Below are 23,551 nucleotides of genomic sequence, written 5' to 3' on the forward strand. Positions count from 1 at the left end.
TGGGACTTGATCCTGGGACTCCAGGATCATGCCCTGGGCCGAAGGCAGGCATTCAACCACTGAACCACCCAAGCATCCCTCTCTTTTTAAAATTTAGTTAAAACATATAAAACATAACAACACATAGTTCATCATTATTTTCTGATGTAGTTTTCAACAATTCTTTAAGTTGCATATAACACCCAGTGCTGGTCACATCACATGCCCTTCTTAATGTCCACCATCTAATTTATTTTCATTCAGACTATGAACTGATTGGTTATTTTGGCCTCATGGAGATAGTCAGTCTCTCAAAAAGTGTTTCCTGACAGCCAGAGCTGTGTAAAGGGGAAGATAATTTTTTTCTGGAGCCACAGAAATCAGGTCTTGGTTCTGGCTCTGATACTAACTAGCTGCGTGACTTTGTGCAAGACACTTAACTACTCAGAACCTCAATAACCTCCTTAGCCCTCCCCCAGACTCCCTTTAGAACAGGATTGCTGGGCTGTAGAGAGTGTCTACCACAACGTCAACAGTAGTATAAATACTAGCACCTAAACTTTGCTGCTCATTTACCACGTATCCACACTGAGCTAAGCTTTTTACATACATTATTACCTCATTTATTCATTACACTATTCCTGGGGAAAAGATAACACTCTCTACTATACAGATGAGAAAACTGAGACCAAAAGAGGGTAAGCAATTTGTCCGAGGTTGGTCACAGGGAGTAAGTGACAGATCTTCGTTTCCAGTTGAGGTTTCTCTGTACCTAAAGTCCTTGTTCTTAACTACTATGCCGTAACATATACTAAACTTGTAGGTCTATGTTGCTGAATTCCATGTGTACAGTTATGAAGAAATGCTCAAAATAATACCAAAGCCACTGGTCATTTCAATGAGAAAAAGCTACATGGGTTTCAAATGCTAACTTCCTCCAGATTCAGCCTTGGGTTCCTGTGATGAGGGGTGTCAGGACCTTAGAGTTTACAACAGTAAAGGATAATTAAAGGCATTCCTTGATTTGAGGCCCATCTCTATGGGAAGCACTTTCAGAGTTCAGAAAAGGGAGATTTAAATTAGCATCCAGTGGGAAGCACAGAACCCAGACGTGTGGTGCATGCATGAGTATAGTGATTCAGTATTTACTGAATGCCTAGTGCATTCACTGTGCCTAGGTTCTGGAAATACAGTGGAACACAAGAAATACAATACATATAATACATATTAACATAATGTCAGAGGTCAATAATTTGGCAATAATTATTTAGTTGGGGGAGGTGAGGCTTCAGTTGGGAGGCTGAGAACAGGTAGCTTGGAGGAGTAGGGAGCTAGAGGCCAGGCATGCTGGAAAGGAGGCTGTGATGAGTAGATATGGAGATGGAAAGACATTGATGGCTGCGGACAGTAAGGAGATTGGCAGAGCCCCGAGCCTAGCATATCATAGCTGCTCTGTAAATATTTCTGGAATAGATGTGGGATGCGCAAAGCACAATGGAGACACACCACATGCTTACACAGTACTGTGTGCTGTGATATGATGAGGCCAGATGCACTCACACACTACCACAGATGCACTACCACACACTTTACATTTGTGTCTATTTTTGTGGGACACACTTAGGTCACAGGTGGCTGTTAAATTAAAGAATAAATGGAGTAGCGACAATACTGGAATAATGGGGGAGTGTGGGGGCAGACAGTGGGTCTTGAAATTCAGGTAAGTGCTTATACTTTTATTGAATTAGAGGCCATGAAATTATTTGGATCTGGGGAGCAGAGTGATGAGAAGTTAAGAAAATTAGCCTGGCACTGGATGTTATGCTATATGTTGGCAAATTGAACTCCAATAAAAAATAAATTTAAAAAAGAAAAGAAAAGAAAATTATCCTGGTAGGGAATGCAGGACAGAGACACGGCCAGGTGTAGAGGGCAGGAAACGTAGACAGGGCTCAGAGTCTGAGGGTGAGAACATGAGGCAAAAAAGTTTCCTGTTCTTGCTCCATTGTATTATTTAGCAAGTTTTAAAGAAATCATTAATTTATATGTCTTTCTGAGCTCTATTACATCAAGAGCCCCATTATTTCCCAATCCCCACTGCCTACATCAGTACCTGGCACCTTGAATGAATAAATGAGATATATGTAGAAGAAAACAAATTTGGTGGCTGGCTAGTTGCAGAATGTAAGAAAATCAGATCAAGAAAGGTGTTTGGGTCTGAGAAAAGGCGGTGTGGCCATATATATCACATATTTTTATTGTTGGTATTTTTGATGCTTTATTTTTTATTTTTATTTTTTAATTTATTCTTGAAAGACACAGAGAAAGAGGCAGAGAGATAGAGGAAGAAGCAAGCTCCTCACAGGGAGCCCGATGCAGGACTCAATCCCTGGATGGGGATCATGCCCTGAGCTGAAGGCAGACACTCAACCACTGAGCCACCCAGGCATCCCATTTCTGATGCTTTGAATCTATGGTCTTACTGTCCCCAGAGAGACTGCCCCTGGTAAGGCTGGCAATTCCTAGACAGCAAAGGACTCAACTCATCTGGGAGCATGCCTTTCATGTGCAAACTAACTACTTCAGGGCCTACCTTCCCCCACCTCGCCTATGGGCTACTGCTTCCCTGCTCTAAGCATGCCAGGGCCAGGTACCAACCAGAGGGCTAGGGACAACTGTGCTGCTTCCCGTGTGGCCCTGCATGATGGTAAGGCATGCCCTCCCCTCTTCAGAACTGTGAGCAACAAGCTATCCTTTCAGATCCCCTGATCTGTTGGCCTCATCATATCAGAATAATAATAAAATCTACATTTTAAAACAGTAGCTTAGTGAAAAGAACACAGGCTTTGGAAACAGACAGACTCATGTTCAAATTCATGGTCTACGCCTATATTCTGTGCTAAGGAGGAAAAGTTACTTGACCTTTCAGAGCCTCATCTTGTACAACTGTAAAATAATGATAATAAAGTTTGCCTTGCAGGGGTGCCTGGTATATAGGTGGCTCTTAGTTCATAACATCTATTATTAAAAAGAAGGGGATGCCACCAAAAGGGCCAAAATGGTCGGGAGAACGGAATTTCAAATGGTCGGCTGCATTTTTCCCCCCTCAACAGCATCTGGTAGAAAAGCCTACTCTGGTTAGCAAAGACCAAGTCAGTTTTTCAAATAACTAAGCACTCATTTCAAAAGCCTGGAGTGCCTGATCTTAGGGTTGATCTCTCTATTTATGTTCTATTTTCTAATGTATTTAGCATGGTATAGAACACAGTGTCCTATTAGTGGTTATTTGTTTCCCAGTGAAATAACCAGTTTAACCACAATGACCGTATTTGCCAAGTGGTTGCCTTAGAAATATAGACAGAGCTTGCCTAACTTTATGACTATTTTTTTATTTCCTTCATCTTCTCAGATTTCAGCTCTGAGAGCAAACAGAAAAGTCTACAAACGATATGGATAGGTAGGAAGCTTGAACTGGACAGAGTCAGATCTTCTTCAGGGTGGCTTTCTAGATCAAGAGGGAAAAGCCGTCTTATGATATATAACTAGGGTTGACTTTTAGGTCCTTCCTTGTAAAGGTGGCATCTGCATTTGGAATACAGGAGAAATAGAAACATAACCCGCTATAACACAGAGATCATAAACGGGTAATACAAAGGGACATCTGGCCCACAGATGTATTTTACTTGGGTTCTATCATGCTTAAAAAAATCAGCCAATATTTTTAAATTGGGAGATTCCACTTGAAATCCAGATTTTGGTTTCTCCCAAAGAACTGGCATATGCAAGACATTAGGCCACCCATATTCCCCCACGGCAAGAGTCAGCTAGAGCCCAGGGATGACTGATCCCTTCACAAGGGACTGCACTGTTCAGTATGTAGAAGACCCTGCCACTCCCCAGTTCCTCCCACAACAGACACCAGATTTCATCAATTTCTCAGTATGACCACACAAATGTTTTACTTGTAGGAGAAATATATTTCTCTATGCCCATCTCTCTATGAAAGGAAGGAACATAAAATCATTCCCTAGAGTGCCGTAAGTTGAAAGAAAAACTTCTCTATAAAAGTAAAAAAAAAAAAAAAAAATGTTTGCCTAATCTGTTTATGCTGTCTGACTCCTTTAGGCATGTGAGTTTCCGACTCTTGAAACGGCGCAAACACAGACAGGGAGTCCTGAGACCCGAGTCAGTTCTGGCTTAGGTCTTGTTCTTAAACAAGACCATTTCTAATTCTTTCTCTACAACACTTAGTAAATTAATATGACAAATAGCCAAATGTTTGTAAAATCAGACAGAGGACTGCAGTGCCTGAGATCTCAAAACTGTGGGCACAGAGCTCATAGACGAGAAAAACACATGAAAAAGGCAAGCTTAGAATCCCAGAATTTTAGGTTCTAGATCATTTTGCTGAGGCAAAGCTATCTTATGGCATGTGGGCTTTTCTCTGTTAAGACCAATTTTATGGGGCACCTGGCTCAGTGGTTGAGCATCTGCCTTTGGCTCAGGTTGTGATTCCAGAGTCCTGGGATCGAGTCCCACAACAGGCTTCCCGCAGGGCACCTAAATCTCTCTCTCTCTCTCTCTCTGCCTATGTCTCCACCTCTCTCTGTCTCTCGTGAAAAAATAAATAAAATCTAAATTTAAAAAAAAAAAACAATTTTATTGGTTGTCCTCAAATTTAGTGAGGCTGTCTTCACCTTGCTTTGAAAAATGAAATCATTAGGCTCAGAGAAATGTTCGTCACTTGCCACAACTCCCTTTTGGCCATTTGCATTTACCTGAAATGTCCCTTTTTTCATCTCAGCTCTTCCAACTCTTTACTTAATCTCGTCTCCTTATCTCAAAGCAAAAACATTTTGTCTGATTTTTCCCAGCCTTGAAATTCTCATAAAAATCTAATGGAAGAAGAAAGCCCAACCTAGACAATTTCTTTTATGTTGTTGGAAAGAATTGTGGGTTTCAATACTGAACAATTCCTAAGAACAACAAACATTCCTGAAAGAAAACGTAAACTCTTTAATTTTTCCCCACAACTTTAATATTAGCTTGAGATAGAACAACTTCACTTATAAGTAGACAAATTCTGATTTAATCCAGAGCTTGTTTGGTCAGTTTCATTCAACAACAAAGTTAATAGCTTTGTGTATTTTTATAGTTTGTTGATTAATTCACTTATTCAGGAAACTAATGAGATATATGGCTATTCTGTGCTAGGTATCATTCTAATAATTGAAGACACAAAGATAAATGAAAATCATTCCTCTCAAAAAGCTCTGCCTGTCAGTGGAAAATAGGGCTGCCAATATTCAAATATGGTCTTGACTGATTATGCTCTTTATAGATTCCACAAATGTTTATTGAACTTTTATTCTGCTCTAGCCATAGTAACACAGGAGATCCAGTAGCCATAGAAAGGCAGCTTAAGACTTCATATAAATGCTACCCCAACCTCTGGATGATCTCTGAGTTACATTATAAGCAGCCCAGCTAAAGCTGAAAGAACTCCACAGAGATTTCAGTAGGTGCTCATCACAGGAAAGACAAAACTTGAGAGTCTGAGTTCAACCAAATAAACTACCTGTTAAAAAAATACTCTTCAGAGGAATAAGAATAACCCAGTGTCTCTATAATTTATCAATCATAATATTCAAAATATGATCCAAAATTGCTAGCTATATAGAGAGAAGGAAAATGTAATCCATAATTAAGAGAAAAGCCATTTAATGGCCAATGATCCTGAGATGACACAGATGCTGGAATTAGATGGCAAGAATTCAGTAGTTTTGTCTAGATTTGTCTCCTGTCCAAGGGAAACAAAAGCAAAAATAAACTATTGGGACTACATCAAAATAAAAAGTTATTGTACAGCAGAAGAAGCAATCAATAAAACTGAAAGACAATCACTGAACAGGAGAAGATATTTGCAAAAGACATATCTGATAAAGGATTAATATCCAAAATATATGAAGAACTTACATAAATAGGTGAAGGGGTTTGAGAGTACATTTATCTTGCTGAGCACTAAGGAATATATGGAATTACTGAATCACTATATTGTATATCTGAAACTAATAGGATACTATGTTAACTATACTGTATTTAAAAGAAAATAAAGAATATATACATCTCAACACCAAAAAACCTAAATAATCCAACTAAAAATGGGCAGAAGACCTAAACAGACATTTCTCCGAAGAAGACATACAGGTGGCTCACGACACATGGGAAGGTGCTCAACATCACTCATCATCAGGGAAATGCAAATCAAAACCACAATGAGATAATCACCTCACAAACTGTTAGAATGGCTAAAATAAAAAACACAAGAAATAACAAGTATTGGTAAGGAAGTGCAGAAAAGGAACCTCCATGCACGGTTGGTGGAAATGTAAATTGGTACAGCCACTATGGAAAACAGCAGGGAGGTTCCTCAAAGAATACAAAATAGAATTACCATATGATCTAGCAATTCTACTGTTGTGTATTTACCCGAAGAATACAAAAACACCAATTTGAAAAGACATATGCACCCTTATGCTTATTGCAACATTATTTACAATAGCCAAGATATGGAAGCAACCCAAGTTTCCACTGATAAATGAACAGATAAAGAAGTGGTGTGTGTGTATATGTATATATATATGTGATATATATGTATATGTATATATATGTATGTGTATACACACACACACACACACACACACATAATGGAATATTTCTCAGCCATAAGAAAGAATGAAATCCTGTCATTTGCAACAACATGGATAGAGCTAGAGGGTATATTGCTAAGTAAAATGTCAGAGGAAGACAATATTATATGACTTTGCTTATATATGGAATTTAATAAACAAAACAAATATACAAAAAAAAAAGAGAGACAAACAAAAAACAGAACAAACTGATGGTTACCAGAGGGATGGTAGGTGGGTGGGGGGATGGGTGAGACAGGTGAAGGGGATTAACGGTACACCGTCATGATGAGCACTGAGTAATATATAGACGTGTTGAATCAGTGTATTGTATACCTGAAACTAATATAACACTGTATGCTAATTTTACTGAATATAAAAAAATAAAATCAACACAAACAAAAAATTCACCATATATCCTAAAAAGGAGGGGAGGTGAGAAGAGCACTACAAAACTGTTGCTTGATCTGAGCACTGGTAGGTATTGACATTGTTGAAATTCAATAAATACTGTATAAATATCATGGCTCACCTTAATAAATAAACATTTAAATAAAAAATAAATTTTAAAAATGAATTCAGTAGTTTAATAATGCTTTAGGATATGAAGGGTAATATTCTCATAATCAAATGGATAAGAAACAAAACTATGAAAAATGGAAATTCTCGTCTTTGAAAATGTAATCTCTGAAATATTTAGTGGATAGGCCTCACAGCCAAGAGATCATAGACAAAAGAGTCAATGAACTTGAAAACAGACTATTAGAGTGTATCTAATTGTGAGAGAGAAAGGAGGAGAGGGATGGAGGGGGCAACTGACACAGGGAGAGGGAAGAAGACAGAGAGAGAGGTGGGAGAGGCAGAGAGACAGACTGGAAAAAAAAGTCCCTCATAGGCCTGTGGGACAATAGCCAAGGTTCTCAAATATATGCACTTTTGAGTCACTGTAGGAGGAATAAGAGCAGATGGGGCCTTGGTAACTGAGGTAGGGCTGTTAGTATGGGTGCCAACGAGGATACCCATATATAATATAGACACCCTCCGATGATATTAAGGGGCAAATATATGGCATCATCCCCCAAGGAAAGTACCTACGCCAGGGGCGGTACTGGCTCATCAGGACCAAACCTCTACTGTATTTGATACATGAAGATCTTCCATATCTACTGCCTGTAAAACATTTGTCTTATTGCTCCTAGCTTCACATTGCTGATGTTTCTTACTACTACATTAGGAAATGTATTCCTGCATGGGCCACCACCTATGCTGAAGTTTACAATCACTCCAAATGCTGTGTCTGTGGAAAGCATCTTTTCCTGGGTCACTGGGAAACCATACTTCTAAGCACTTTCTTTTGTCTAATAGGTATATTAACCTTGTGTTGCTGTTTATACTGCTGTGATGGTATGTGGCTGCAATATTTACTTATATTTAAATAAGTGAATACTGACAATTTCCCAAACTTGGTGAAAGACAGAAATTCACAAATTTATGAAGTTTATTAAACCTGGGAAAAGAAGGCTAAATCCAAAGAACACCACATGTGGGATACCATAATAAAAATCAAAGATTAAGAGAAAATAAAGAAAGTAGCAGAAGAAAAATAATATGCTTGTAGACATGGGAAAAATAATACATATGATGGTGCCAGGATACAATACAGTAACATCTTTAAGTGCTGAAGGAAAACAAACAAACAAACAAACCTGCCAACCAAGAATTCTATATTGAGCAAAAATTTCTTTCAAGATAGAAGGTAAAATAAATTCATTAAAAAAAAAATAAGAGAATTTTTTTCTTTTTTTTTTTTGTTGCCAGTACAGCTATAAGAGATGAATAAATGTTAAAGGAAACTCATCAGGCTGAAAGGAAATACCAGACAGATTTTTAAATTTTCAGAAAGAAATTTAAAAAAAGGGAAATGCTGATTATGCAGGTAAATACAAAAGATAATGTTTGGTTCTGAGAATTCTTTGAAATACATATGATTGTTATGGATGGAACTGCATCACCTCTCAAAATTCAGATGAGAAGCCCAAACCCTCCATGTGTGACTGTATTTGGAAATGGGGACTTGATGGAAGTACGTAAGGTCATACAAGGTCATAAGGGTGGGCCCCGAATCCAGTAGAATTGCTGTCCTTATAAGAAGAGCAAGGATCTCCAAAGCCCTCTCACTACATGCATGCGCCTGGAAAAGACCACGTGAGATCATGGTGGGAAGGCTGCTGTCTACAAGCCGGCAAGAGAGCTCTCATGAGAAATTGAACTTTCTAGCACTTTGATCATGGAATTCTAGCCTCCAAACTGTAAGAAAATGACTGTTTATTGTTTAAGCCACCCAGGTGATGGTATTTTGTTATGGCACGCTGGGTAGACTAATACATTATTTAAAGCAAACAACATAGCAAAAACTATATTGTTGGACATAGAGCCTATGTAGCTATCACACATACTACAACCACAGCATAGAGAGTTGGCGGGTGGCAAATGGAACTATAGAGTTGAATGCTTTTTATATTTTACATGAAATTATACAGTATACAGTCTAAATAGACTGAAAAGTTTAGGACGTTTATTGTATGTAATTTCTAAAGAAATCATTTAAAAAAGAAATTTAAAAAATCATGCCTAAAAAGCAAATAGGAAGATTAAAATGGAATTCTGAAAGCTGCAAGATATTTCAATAATCCAAAAAGATGGAAGAAAAGGAGAGACAGAGAAACAAAAAACAGAACCACTGGAGAAAACAAAGAGCAAAATGGAAGACCTAAATCCAACAATATTCATCTTTGCATTGAATTTTGGATAGTTTTAACACTCTAAATATCAAAGATTACAAGACTGCAGAAAAGCAAGACCCAACTATATACTGTGCATAAAATATGCACTTTACATAGAGTGGGACAGAGATAATGGTGCTCTGACTGATGGTGTTGAGAGTAAGGTTGAAAAAAGAAAAAACCAGATGGAGTGATGATATACATTTTGGAGTTAGAATCCATAGGACTTTCTGACTGGATGTGGGCAGAGAAGGAAAGGAGGAGTGAGGAATTAATCCAAATTTTCTGGCTTCAATAAAAATATAAATGATGGTGGTCTTTACTCAGATGAAGACAAATAATTCAGGATCAACACAGAAAATATAAGTTACTAGAGTCAGAAAACGAATTCTGGAATCCTTCTTCCCCCTGCCTCCCTGATATTGAATCCATCTTCTTTCCATTGATAGCAATGCTATCCTTTAAAAACCTTGACCCCTCTCTCTTCTGTACACTTCATATCCAATCCATCAGCTCTACCTTCAAAATATATCCTCAAATACAATCACTTTTTACCAACTCCAACGCCACCATCCTCACGTCTTGGCTCTACACAGTAGCCTCTTTCTGGCATCCCTGCTTCTGTCTCCACCACCCTTACTCCACAGTTTATTCCCACCATAGCAGGCAGCAGTCTGAGTGATCTTTTGAAAACTACCTCGTATGTGTCATGTGCTCATTATTCTCCAGTGGCTTTCCATTGCACTCAGAGTAAAAGCCAAAATTCTAACAGTGACCAATAATATAGCCCCAAATTACCTCGTGAACTTATTCCCTACAACTCTCATTTTGGTTCCCTCTGCTCCATCTTTGTGGCATCTTTGCTATTCCTGTAATACCGCAGGCAGGCAATCCTCCCTCAGGACCTTTGCACTGGTTTTTCCTTTGGCCTGGTATGTTCTTCCCCTAGGTTTCCAAAAGGCTAATAACTTCCTTCCCTTCCTTGTTGTTATGTTTGCATGTGACATCAAAAAGGCCTACTCTGACCACCTTATTTAAAATTTCAAACTGCTCACCTGAAACCATATTCCTACTTCCTCTTTTATTTTTAACAACTTATACCATAAAATAAAGTGTACTACTTTTTCTTATTATTTATTTTGTAGAATGTAAGCTTGACAGGGAGCAGATTTTTGGAGTGGGGTGCAGTAGAAGTTGCTTTATTCCTTGCCTATTTCTCAGTCAGAACAGTACCATGAACGTAGGTGACTCAATAAATACTGATTGTTTAAATAAACATCACTCTAAAGAGTTTAGACTTTATTCTACAGATAACTGGAGAGGTATCAAGAGTGACAGGGTCACATCTATGTGCTTTTGTCACAATTCTTAAAGAGGATGTTGTGGAATATTTGTGTTCCTTCAAAATCATATGTTAAAATCCTAACCACCAGTGTCATGAATGTATTGGGAAGTGGGGCTTTGGAGAGATGATGAAGCATGAGGGTGGAGCCCTAACAAATGGGATTAACACCATTATAAGGGTTTGAAGAGACCAGAGTTCTCCCCTCCCACCATGTGAAGATACAAGGAAAAGTCAGTCCTCTGCAACCTAAAAGGGGATCCTCACCAGAAACCAACCACGCTGCTGCCTTGATTTTGGACTTCCAGCCTCTAGAGTTGTGAGAAGTAACTTTATTTATTTTTTGTTTGTTTGTTTGTTTGTTTTTGAGAAGTAACTTTCTATTGTACATACATCAACCCGTCTGCAGTACTTTGTTACAGCGGCCAAATGAAGACACGGGTTAGAGAGGGAAGGATTAGAAGATTAGAAGGAAGAAGGTAATTAGGGAGCTGTGCAGGAATCCAGATGGGTACACAAAAAATACAGTGAAAGCCTGGGTAGGAGAGAACACAGAAGCATTTGTTTAATGCAGAGTTGGTCTCTATATCCATGAAGTCATTCCAATTAGTCAATGTGAAATGCGGGGGACACACCCAAGTCCATACATAGGTTCTGTCAATACTGATACACATGCTTTTTTTTTTTTCTCTCATGGCCTTACGAAGCCTGCCAACTGGCTTTGCTTCGATGTCCTCGAAAAGAAAGTCACACCAACTCACAATAATTGCTTCTCTGTACAAGACGAGTGTAAGAAAAACTAAAAAAAAAATGTACCTCCACAGAAGTCAGGTCCAGAGTTATGGAGAGTTCTGGGTCTTCTGTAGCTGACTTGGGTTTGAACGCAAGCTTTCTCACTTGTAACTATTAAGATCTTGATCAAGTTAGCTTATTGTTCTGAACCTATCTATTCACTAGTAAAATGAACAGAACAACACTGACCACACAGACATGCTGTGCAGATTAGAGAGAATGCTAAATCTTAATAAAGGGCCTGAAAGTGTCCCATTGTAGATACTCTTAGTAGGCGGCAGGGGTGGGGCAACCTACATCAAATGCCACACTGACTTAAAATTATCAGGCTTGTATCCCACCTTCCAAGTAGAGGATAAGCTATTAGAGGACAGGAGTCATGTGACTATATTCTTGCCTGGCCCAGAGTGATCACTGTAACATGAGGAAAGAATGAATGAATAAAGGAGTGAAATCACCACCTCCCTCCATGCACAGCACTGTGTAGAGTGCAAATTCTTCATACCCTACTCATGGAGGACTGATGGACCTCTTGAGGCTCTAGCCCCAGGCTGAGTGGCAGTGGGGATGGAAGGGGAAAGAGGCCTCACAATGCACAAATGCTAAAATTCTGAGCACACAGCATCTTGCTACTTTGTGACACTGGGGCTCAAGTTCATATATTTAAATTCTGGGTTCAAACAATTCAAAAGTAGGGCACCTGGGTGCCTCAGTCAGTTAAGTGTTTGCCTTCGGCTCGGGTCATGATCCTGAGGTCCTGAGATTGAGCCTCACATCCGGGCTCCCTGCTCCATGGGAAGCCTGCTTCTCCTTCTCCCTCTGCCACTACCCCCTGCTTGTGCTCTCTGTCAGATAAATACATAAAATCTTAAAAAAAAAAAAAAAAATCAAAGGTAACCCCCACCCAAGCCCAATTATTCCAGAAAGTCAAAGCCACCACAGAGGCAGCTTAGGAATTTGACTAAGCCTCCCTTACTCTACACCTCCCCCAATGAAAATGACTCCAAGTTAAGACAGACAAGAGTGCTTGCAGAGAGGGATGGCCAAAGTCCAGCTGGAAATCAGCTTCAGCATCTGGATGCAGTGACTGCATGGGCTGGTGTTCTATGGAAAAGGTCTGGGCAAAAAGCAAGGTTTTCTGCACAGCTATTCTGGAGAGAGTATTGACAAGCACGAGGCAATCCCTGCTGGGTGCCCAATTGATGCAACTAAAATCAATCATCCACTGGATGGAGGCATGTGCCCTTCTAAAAGGAAATAAGTGTCAGTAGCACAAGCTTGAAACGAGTGAAAAATGAATCCAAATCTTAGTCAAATGAAACTGCAAGAGGTCCAGAGCCAGAAAAGAGTCTATTCTGTTTTTTTTTCCCCCTTCATCCTGAAGTTAACCAGATGGAGATTTTTTTTTTTCCTCAGTACCAAGCTATTCACATACTTGGAATGAAGGATTTGCTTTGGGATGGAAGATCTTTTTTTTTTTTTTTAAATTGTAAAATTGAGACAAAATAGCTTTTTTTTTTTTTTTTTCCTTCCAAATCTAGAGTTTAGGTAATTTTTTCTTTTTTTTCTTCCCTTTTTGCTCCTCCTTCCTTTCCCTCTTCTCCTTTCTCTTCTGCTTCAGATGGTATGTTTGTGGCTGTGTGTTTAGAATCTACTGTGGACAATGTAATAATGGAGCAGACACTTGCAGACACAGCATATCAGAGATGTATATTTGAAACAACATAAAACATATAACTTCCTCTTACCGTATCCTATGTGAAAACAATGTGTTGTAAAACCAGAGATCAGAATTTCACAACAGACTACATGAGGATAAGTAAATGGAAAGGAATGGCAAACGGCAAGGGAACCACATAAAAAGGCCACTGGTGGTGCATCAGGAATCTCTCTGGGCTGGGCCTGCTACTCTGAGTATGCATTCTTCATCTATCAAATATGGGTACAACTGTACCTATTTCACAGGGATTTTGAAAAGAGAATTAAATGAGATAGTATATGCAAAGCTCTTGGCATTGAGACTGGGAAATAAGCCTTCGAAATAAATATTAGGCATTGTGGTTATTATGAATCCCATTCAAGGATTAACAAGATTATGTATATAAATCCTTTCCACAGAAAAATATTCTCAATAAAGTAGGATTTTTATTACTATTTTAATCACTATTATTCTTATTTCATCTCTTTATTCTATAGGCTGTTTCTGTCTCTTTGCTTGCCTTCTTTGGACTAGACTGTGGCTCTACTGGGTAATCTGCTCTGTTCTTGATTTAGATTTTGCCCCATCATGCTAGCTTCTGGATTTCCCAAGATTTTGCACTCCATAACCCACAGGTCAATCATGCCCCACTTGTATGGCCAATGAAACTATTAAGTAGAGTTGTCCAAAGTGTAACTCCAAGTGAAGCTTGGTTGGTGATGGGGCAAAAGCAACTAACTAGGCCAATGATTCCCATAACTCCTGTCAAAAGTCATAGTAGACTATTAGGAAGATTTTATTAATGGCCAGATAGAGGTCACATTTTTATTTAAATTCAGGCTCATGAAACAGGCATAACCAATTCTTATCCACAGAGATATGTCATAATGTTTGGGCAAAGATGGCTTATATCCATAGCAACAGAGCAAACTTTGAGCCAAATACTGCAGAAAGTATTTCCAGACTGACACAGATGTTCAATTTGCATATTAAGTCTCTGAAAACCTGTTGATAGACAGCTTCATGGACAATGCATCATGCACAAAGAGTTGGTTTACTGGATCATTATCCTTGTTTAAAAAAAAAAAAAAGAAAAAAGCCTCTGGATTGTTTCATCTATGAGTTCTGGGTCTGAGAAGGGTGATCAGACTATGCTGCAGGGTTGAAACAGGCTATATTTCAGTAATGGGTTTTCCATGTGTCACAGAAAGGGAATGGATATTTAAGTTAAAAGTTGTGTAAACATATGACACTCATTTAAATAGGAGAGTATGAAGCCCGAGTCCCCTGGCACCTTCATACAGCAATGTCAATATCTCAACTTCTCTAGCAATGGGTTATTAAGACCAATCAGATATCTTTATTTTATAGACACTGAGCTTCCCTACTAGACAATGAGCTCCTCAAAGCCAAGGTCTGAGGGAAGTCTCATTCATTAATTTATGTCTGTAGCCTGGCACTAGAGCAAGCACACAGAACATGCGCTTCAAATCCAGTCATCCACCTATGTTTCCACCGACTTTGAAAGAGAGTATGAGGCAGCTAAGTATAAAATAGCAATGTACTAAGAAATGGAAACAATGATGATTTGCATCCATAGCCAGCTTTGGACCTGATCACTTATAATTTGGTTGAACATTTAGAACAATTGGTACAAGACTGAGACCATAAACAGACGATCTCAGTGTAACCCAGCAAATATGAGATTGGCTAACTGAGCCTAGGTCTCATTTTCCTTTGCCTTCCACATGTAATCCCTCCAAGGCTTGCTGATCTCCTGACCTCAGTTCTCAGTCATCATTGCCACTGTCCTCATTCAAGCCCATATGGCTTTCTGTCTGTGGACTAACCTACTACAATTGGTCTCCCCACCTTCAGCCATGTGCTCTCCAGCCTTCTTCCTTATGGCTGCTAGCCAGAGTTTGTACTTTTTTTTTTTTTTAAAGATGTTATTTACTTATTCATGTGAGAAACAGAGACATATGCAAAAGGAGAAGCAGGCTCCCTGCAGGGAGCCTGATGTGGGACTCAATCCCAGGACCCCGGGATCACGCCCTGAGCCAAAGGCAGACGCTCAACCACTGAGCCACCCAGGTGTTCCCAGAGTTTGTACCACTGAGATCTGAACATGTGCATCCATTCTTCCAACCTTTCACTGCTTCCCCTTGGGCTACCAAAGATCAGTTCCTTAGGATGTTCCACAGGGACTTAGGATGTGGTTCCCCCTCAGCTCTAACCTTTTTTTTTTAAGATTTTATTTATTCATTCATGAAAGACAGACAGAGAGAGAGAGAGAGAGAGAGAGAGAGAGGCAGAGACACAGGCAGAGGGAGAAGCAGGCTCCATACAAGGAACCTGATGTGGGACTCGATCCCGGGACTCCAGGATCATGCCCTGGGCCAAAGGCAGGCGCTAAACCACTGAGACACCCAGGGATCCCCAGCGCTAACTTTTATTATAAGCCATTCTTCTAAGAAAAGTTTATGCCACAGCTGAAACTTTGGACTATGTGCAATTATCTCAAATATGCCTGTTATTTCTCACTCCCATATTTTTGTTCCTACACCAGAAGATGCAGGAACTCAGCATAAACTCTGCAAAGAGTTTTTTAACCTAGCTTTATGCCAACTCCATGCCTTGTCCCTCTGGTATAGTATTCATCTCACTTTTATGGGTCTTGTATCTTTCCTATTAGAAAACCTCATGGATTCAACAATTTTTTAAAAATTCAATTAGCCAACATATATAGTAGTACATCATTAATTTCAAGTGTAGAGTTCAGTAATTTATCAGTTCCATATAATACTCAAAACCCAGTGCTCTCCTCTCTTCCCTTATATTCCCTTTCACTGCTAACTCTGGGAAACGAACTAGGGGTGGTAGAAGGGGAGGAGGGCGGGGGGTGGGAGTGAATGGGTGATGGGCACTGGGGGTTATTCTGTATGTTAGTAAATTGAACACCAATAAAAAAATAAATTTAAAAAAAAAATAAAAAAAATTAAAAAAAAAAAACAAAAAACAAACCCAGTGCTCATCACATCAGGTGCCCTCTTTAATGCCCTTCAGCCAGTTACCCTATTCCCCTTCACCTTCCTTCCAGCAGCCCTCAGTTTGTTTCCCAGAGTTAAGAGTCTCTCATGGTTTGTCTCCCTCTCTGATTTCTTCCCATTCAGTTTTCCCTCCCTACCCCTATGACCTTCTGTGCTGTTTCTTATATTCCACATAGGAGTGATATGTATATTCCACCATATGATAATTGTCTTTCTTGGACTGACTCATTAATCAAATTTTTATCAAGCACCTTCTATGAACTGAGATGGAAGCAATGAACAATGATTTCAGGCACTGAGCTAGAAGCAAGAAAAAGTATGATATGGCTCTTGCTTTTAAGGAGCTCATAGATTTCTGGAAATGACAGATTAGTAAACAATTAAGAATAATAGACTACTTTAAGTAGAGTTGTATCTTAAAGGACAAATAAAATTATCCAAGTGGTAACACACTGAGCAGGGAAAAAAACACATCCAAAGGCGCAGAAGAGTAGAATAACATAAGCCATGAGGAAGTTGTGGGAAGGGTAATCTAGTCTTAGTGGCAAGTACATGAATGGGACTGGAGGGGAAGAGCCACAAAAGGTATGATGTGTCCATAAAACTATCTATCTCCAGGGGTATGGAGAACTACTGAAGAATTTCAGCTGGTGAGTTACATGGTCTTTTTTTACAATGTAGAATATCACTTTCACTGCCATGAAAAAAAAAATAAGGATTTTTGTGTGAAAGATAGGTGACAAGATGGGTTAGTCATCATTGCCTGGACCAATTTCCTTTGGCAAATGCATGCTGCCTATGCACCATATGTTAGGCTGTACACTAAGAGAAAGCTAATTCTTCTGATTTTAGGAGCCTGCAAATCTTCCAGATACTGGGTATATGGATAGTGTGACAAAATGGGCTGGTCAGGGCTAGAAAACATTTAAACCCAAGTTGAGAAAGTGTCAACTTACCAATTTTCCAGTAACACTCTGACCACCTTCATTCAGCCAGAACCCAGGGATCATGGCTGAGAAATAAGGGCCCCAGACCCCTGGTACAAAGATTGGGTCTTTGCTGATCTGAAAAGAAAAAGGCAAAGTAGATGAAAATAACTGATGCTCAGGACTAGAAGCCTTACCCTCCTCCCATCCGATGTTTCTATGACCATGAAATTCAATTTCTCATCAAATATCTTCTTTGGTAAGAGAGTCATTCCTTCCAAAGGAAAGGCATGGCTTCATCTTTAGAGGCCTTGCTGATAAAGTCATTCAGATGTTAGGGTAGTAAAAGAGGTCTTTTTGAAAGAAACTGATGAGACATTTCTTTGCTGGCTCCCTCTCTGTAGCAGACTCATTGCAAAAATGGTGCCCATTCTCTATCCTCCATGTATCCAACCCCTTTGCAATATGACTTTGCAGCTCCTCTCATTAACAGGTGGAGTCCCCACCCCTTGAGTTTGAGTCAGCCTGGTGACTTGTTTTGGCTAAGAGAATGAGATGGAAGTGACACCATGCCAATTTTCCAGGCTTAGGCCTCAAGAGGACTGTGTGCTTCTATTCTTCTTGGTTCTCTACCTTTGCCAGAAGAGCTGAGAGTAGCCTGCTGGATGGAAGAATAAGCAACAGAGCTGAGTCTGCCCCAATATAGCAAGTGACATCTCACATACAAGAGATAACCCAAACAAGATCAGCAAATCATCCTAATCAACCAGCACTAACAAACCCTGATCACCAGAATCACCCAGACAACTGGTGACAATCTTAGTGACATACAACAAGATGTGTATTTTTGTTTACAACTCTAAGATTGTGTGTTTATCACCTAGCATTTCTGTGGTAACAGATAACTGGTACATTCCCTTCCTTCTACACTTACTAGTCAACTAATAGCATGCCATCTCCCTCTCTTGGGAGCTGAGGATACAGAGATGAATCAGAGTTTCTGTCTTCAAGAAGCTACCCACCTAGAGGGGAGCTCTACAAGTAAATAGACAAATAGCATACAGTATGGTACACAGGATGGTAAAGACACAACACAAAATGTTATGGAGGGGCAGAGGGGGTAAGGCATGAATGGTCTCAGAGAACACAACATCGCTTAGATGTAGGATTGAGCCAGGCATGCTAAGTCAAGGGAATGGCTTGAACAAAACCATATTTCAGATTGTGGAGATGCGTAGTTAAAGGTGGGGAGTAGGGAGGAAAAGTGAGTGAGGCATATCAGGTCTACTCCCACATACCTTCTGGACAGGCAGCAAACCTATTCATTCATTTGTTCTACAAATATTTATTCAGCCCTTATCATATGCTTGGTACTATGTCACATCCCAGGGATATAGAAATGAACTGAATATTCATGATTTCTGCCCTCATGAAATTTATAGTCCAGCATTTTAGCACAGGAACAAACTTTCTTTAAATGTCTTGACCTGCATATTCCAGTTCCCTTTTCACTAAACCAGCGAGTCCTAAAATCAGTAGGATTTCCAACCCTCAAACAGAAAGGAAGTGAAGACATGGGAACAACACAACACTGTTAACTTTAAATTCCGTGAAATAAAGATAATTTATGAAAAGGGACACTTAGCACCTAAAATAGGAAGAATGTCAGGGAAAAAAGAAAGATTTTTGCAAGAAAAGACAGTTCGGCTTACATTGACATATCCACTCACTTCCTTATTGGCTCAGCAGATGTTTCCTGAATCCTCACTGTGATCCCATCTGCACCAAGCATTGGTAATGAATGTCAAACAAAACAGCCTAGGCCCTGCCCTCATGAAGCATTCTATCTTGAGACGGGGACAGATGAGAGTGATCATTCAAGTTTGGCCAGGAATCTCCTAGGCTTAGCACTAAAGGTCTTGTGTCCTAGAAAACCCTTTCATCCTAGGCAAATGGGACAAATCATGGGGCACTCTCAGATATATATTAATCAGATCATCACACGAATGTGTAATTATAAATTGTGGCAAATGGATGAAAATCAAAGGGTACTGTAAGAGCAAGTAAGTGAGGTACCTAATCTAGTCTAGGGGTCACAGAAGGCTTTTTTCAGGAAGCAATATTTGAATTAAGATGTAAATCATACACAGAAGTTGTGAGGGTGTGTGAGTATATGTATGAGCATGTGTATGTGTATGTTTGTGTATGTGTATAGGATATGGAGACTGTTCCAGCCAAAAGGAGCACACACTAAATGGTCTTTGTTTTTGTCACTTTGTCTTTGCCCATGAAAATTTCTCACATGCTGGGCCTAGGCATTACTCATCCCACAGTGTCTTTGGGGTGAATAAGACAGCTCATGTTCACAACCACTTAGAAACCAGTGTTTGAACAGGTGGATGGATAACCACCGAAGTCAAATCATCTCTTGTCATGTCCTGCACCCTTCCTCTTCTAGCACTATTAGCCCCATTTGATAGATTAGTCTCAGAGAAGATGCTGTATAAGCTGTCCACGGTTACACAGTCACTGTTCAAGGTGGGATTTGAACCCAAGCAGATGTTGGCCTCCAATCGTATGGCATATTTTATTTCTCACTTGTATACATAAATTTGTTTGGAAGATTATATATCACCCCCCACCCCATGTCACAATTTATTTAAGCTTGTTACTGAGTCAGCTGCAGGAGAGCTTCACTGGAAGATGAGGGTCTGCTGCTCAGAAATGTCAAGTGATGGCTTTGCCTCGCTCTGTCCAGGGAGAAAATTTTGAGCTGTTTGTGCTCACTCTTTTGAAATGGCACATGCTTCTCATCAGACATCTGAGTAAAGCAAGGAAACCAACACACAGAAATATGTTTCCCACAGCATTTCCAATCACTTCTAAACTCTATGTTCTTGGAGAAAACAAGTAATAGTTTGTTTTGAGAGAGAGAGAGAGAAAGAGAAGCACATTTGTATATTTCTGTGTGCTTTAATCCTTTGCAATAAACCTAAATATTTAAGGATATTTTTGTGAAAGCCCTTTCCCATCCTGATGGCTATCTTGGCCTGGAGGTTGCTCTGTTCCCAAAAAAGGGAGTTCATTTTACTCCACTGATAATAATTGTCTGTACAGAACATTGATTTCCTAGTAATAGTGGTCCTGCTGGCAATCACAACAGCCAAAATTGACTGGGTACTTATTAAAGGCCTTATTCTAAGCATATGATAAGAATTAAACCACTTAACTCTCATAAAAACCCTGAGGGGAGATTCCATCACTATTCCTACTGTATAGATGGGTAAACTAAAGCAGAGAGAGTTTAATTCCATGTCCAAGGTTATAAAAATGCAAAGCAGCCAGGCACCACACTCTGCAGGTTCTATATTTGTCTCTGCCAAAGCATGGTCTTATTTTCAGGCTACCATCACTTCTTTGAATCTTTCTTTGCCTCTCAAGGGTAGAAAGCAAGGGCCATCACAACTAACATAGACTCACTCAAATGGAACACACCTGTTGGCCTTGATGACAAGTTAGGGAATCTGCATTTCTAAAAAGCTTTTGATAAATTTTCCCCAAAAGGCTTGTGAAGAGCAGAGGAAGAGAGCATGGGTTGAGTCAAAGACCTATCTTGATTCTATTCCACCCTGCCATATTCCAGCCAAGGGATCTTACACGATCCTTCATCTTTCTGGGCTTCAGTTGCCCCAATTAAAAAACAAGAGGGTCAATATGAATGTTGGAGGACTTTGGTGAAGATAGAATAAGCTGTCAACTACAAAGAGCTTACTATATATGTTCAATACCAAATACACGTGAGTTCTCCTTGAAATGAAGCTCGTGTGATGGAACAGGAAGGTGACAGGACTTGAATGTGAATGACCACAGCCAGAAGTAATTATGACCAGGTAAGAAGGTCTCTAGATTTGCTCGTGGTCTGATTTAGTCACTATTCTTACCCATGAAGTAGAAAATGATACAGAAGTAAAGCTTATCATATTTTCACATGGTATAAAGATGGGAGGATATTATGCTCTATTTTATGGAGCATGTCCAAATTAAGATTCAAAATTACTTCAAAGAGCTAGAACAGCAAGCAAAATACAAGAAACTAGCTAACATTTGTTGAATTGTATTGTTAAACATTCATACTTAAAAGGTACCGGAAATATTCTCTTCCATAATATTCCTTTTCATGGGTTGGGTGGCACATGAGTATTCAATTTGGTAGGGTCTAAACACTATGTACACATGTGCCATATTCTTTATTTATGTGGGATAGGGAATAAAATTATAGAAACCGGCAGTGATACAAAACATTTGGTTGCACACCATATGCCAGGCACTGAGATCAGCAGCCAGCCTATAAAAATAATAAAGTTAAATAATAATAACAATAATAATTACTAGTAAGGCATGGCCCCTTTCCTCAAAGGGCTCCTTGTCTATAACCAGGCAGACAAGTGGTGGAAATTTAGAAATTACAAAAAAGCGTGCTAAGTATTACAGTAAAGTAGGGAGGAGTGTGGTAGAAATCGAAGCTGCAGGCACTTTCCAGAGGTGGCCACAGGGGAGCTAGGCCTGGATGGAGATGTAAGTGTTCCCTTACGTAAAGGAGGGTAGCCCAGGCAGAAATGATTGAGCGGGCAAGGCTCACACTCATGAAGCTGTACAAGCAGTTTGGTTTTCATGAGGGCTTAAAGTTCTGAATTTTACTTTAAATAGAAAGTCATGGGGCACGCAGTGGCTCAGCAGTTGAGCATCTGCCTTCAGCCCAGGGTGTGATCTTGGAGTCCTGGGATCAAGTCCCACATCGGGCTCCCTCCATGGAGCCTGCTTCTCCCTCTGCCTGTGTCTCTCTCTCTGTCTCTCATCAATAAACAAATAAAATCTTTTTTTTTTTAAGTCATAAGGTTTGAAGGATTGGTATATTTTTGTACTAATATACCCTACTGTTCATCAAAAATTTAATTTTTAAAAAAGCCACAGCTTTAGAAAAGGAAAAAAAAAAAGTCTCAGGGAACTAAGTCAGGCAATGACAGTAAGAAATAATCATATAGAAATAAAGATAATAATAAGAAACAATAAAAGAGTAATTGCTAACAGTTACTGAGGACTTATAACATGCCAAATAGTCTCCTAGGCTCTTTACAGACATTCTATCATTTAATACTCATGACAGCCCAGTGAGATAGGTCCTATTATTATACTTACCCCACAAATGAGGAAATCTAAATTGAAGGAGGTCAGATAGCTAGTACACAAAAGAGGAGTAGCTTTAGATTCAAACAAGGTCCAAGCTACAAATACCAACTTATTACCCTCTGCAGATTTTATTTTCCTCATCTATAAAATAAATAGGTTGGCCAAAAATATTTAGTATCTCCTTGGTCTTTGAGATTATCTAAGATCCCATGAAATTGAGTCATTCTTCCTCAGCTGGTCAATCGGAATTCTCCAGCAAGCAATTTTAACACAGGCTCTGCCCTGTGGCTCAGGGGATCACACTGGGTGATCTTTTGGGGCTTCTCTAAGCACCAACTTTGCCCCACCACCCCGGTGACCATGGCCAGGATTATCAGGGGCCTTTCTTGACTGTCAGCTTCATGGGTTGTATTTAATGGCTACTATCCATAACATCTGCCATTCACATATCATTATTCAACAAATACTTATTAGACACACACTGAGTTCAAACTATCACTTCAAACAAGAAAAGATACAGAAAGACAGGCATCAGAGCCATGTATTCTCCTGAGGTTGGCAATCTGGTAGAAGCTGGAGTGCAAGATGGTCTGGGGGTAACTCTGGTATTAAGTGATTTGTAAGTTTATATTTGTGTTCACACTTGCAATTACCCTGATAGTACCTGGAGTCAAACAGGCACAGCCCATCTTATAAGCTGAAGACAAAGGCAGGAGGAGGGTAAGCAAACCACCCCGGATCACAAGGATCGAAATGGTAGAGCAGGAATTAGAAGCCTCTCTCCATTTGTTCCTGCCTCTTTTCATGTCTATGCCCAAGCTGGCTCCATGTCATCGAAGGCTATGCTCTTGTCAGCTGAGCTGCCCTGCAGTGCTAAAGCCCAAGCGCCTGCTCACACCTCTTGCTGGGAGAGATGACTGGGCTCAGAGCAGGGAGCTACTCCAGCAATTTCCGTTCTGCTTTGCCCCCACCCCATCATACCGAGGTTGGACTAAACCTCTGGCAGGGGCAGCAGGCAGGCTCCAGGCGCCAGTGGTCCTGGGAGGGAACAGGAGGTTTTGTTTTGAGTGCCTCCAGCCAGGTTGGGAATTTTAGAGGGTAGCC

General features: G+C 39.8%; 1 protein-coding gene across 24 annotated transcripts in view; it reads right to left on the reverse strand.

Moving 5' to 3' along the window:
* Positions 1 to 23,551, reverse strand: part of FGGY (FGGY carbohydrate kinase domain containing) — a 414,792-nt gene that overhangs the window by 117,045 nt on the left and 274,196 nt on the right. For 23 of the 24 annotated variants that reach the window (XM_038537374.1, XM_038537384.1, XM_038537385.1 and 20 more), the window contains one exon: positions 17,291 to 17,398. The exons of the other annotated variant lie outside the window; for it this stretch is intronic. In XM_038537374.1, coding sequence (XP_038393302.1) covers positions 17,291 to 17,398 — 108 coding nt within the window. The remainder of the gene's footprint in view (positions 1 to 17,290; positions 17,399 to 23,551) is intronic. 24 annotated transcript variants of the gene reach the window in all.

This window comes from Canis lupus, chromosome 5 (assembly GCF_011100685.1).
Source record: "Canis lupus familiaris isolate Mischka breed German Shepherd chromosome 5, alternate assembly UU_Cfam_GSD_1.0, whole genome shotgun sequence".
NCBI classification, from domain to species: domain Eukaryota; kingdom Metazoa; phylum Chordata; class Mammalia; order Carnivora; family Canidae; genus Canis; species Canis lupus.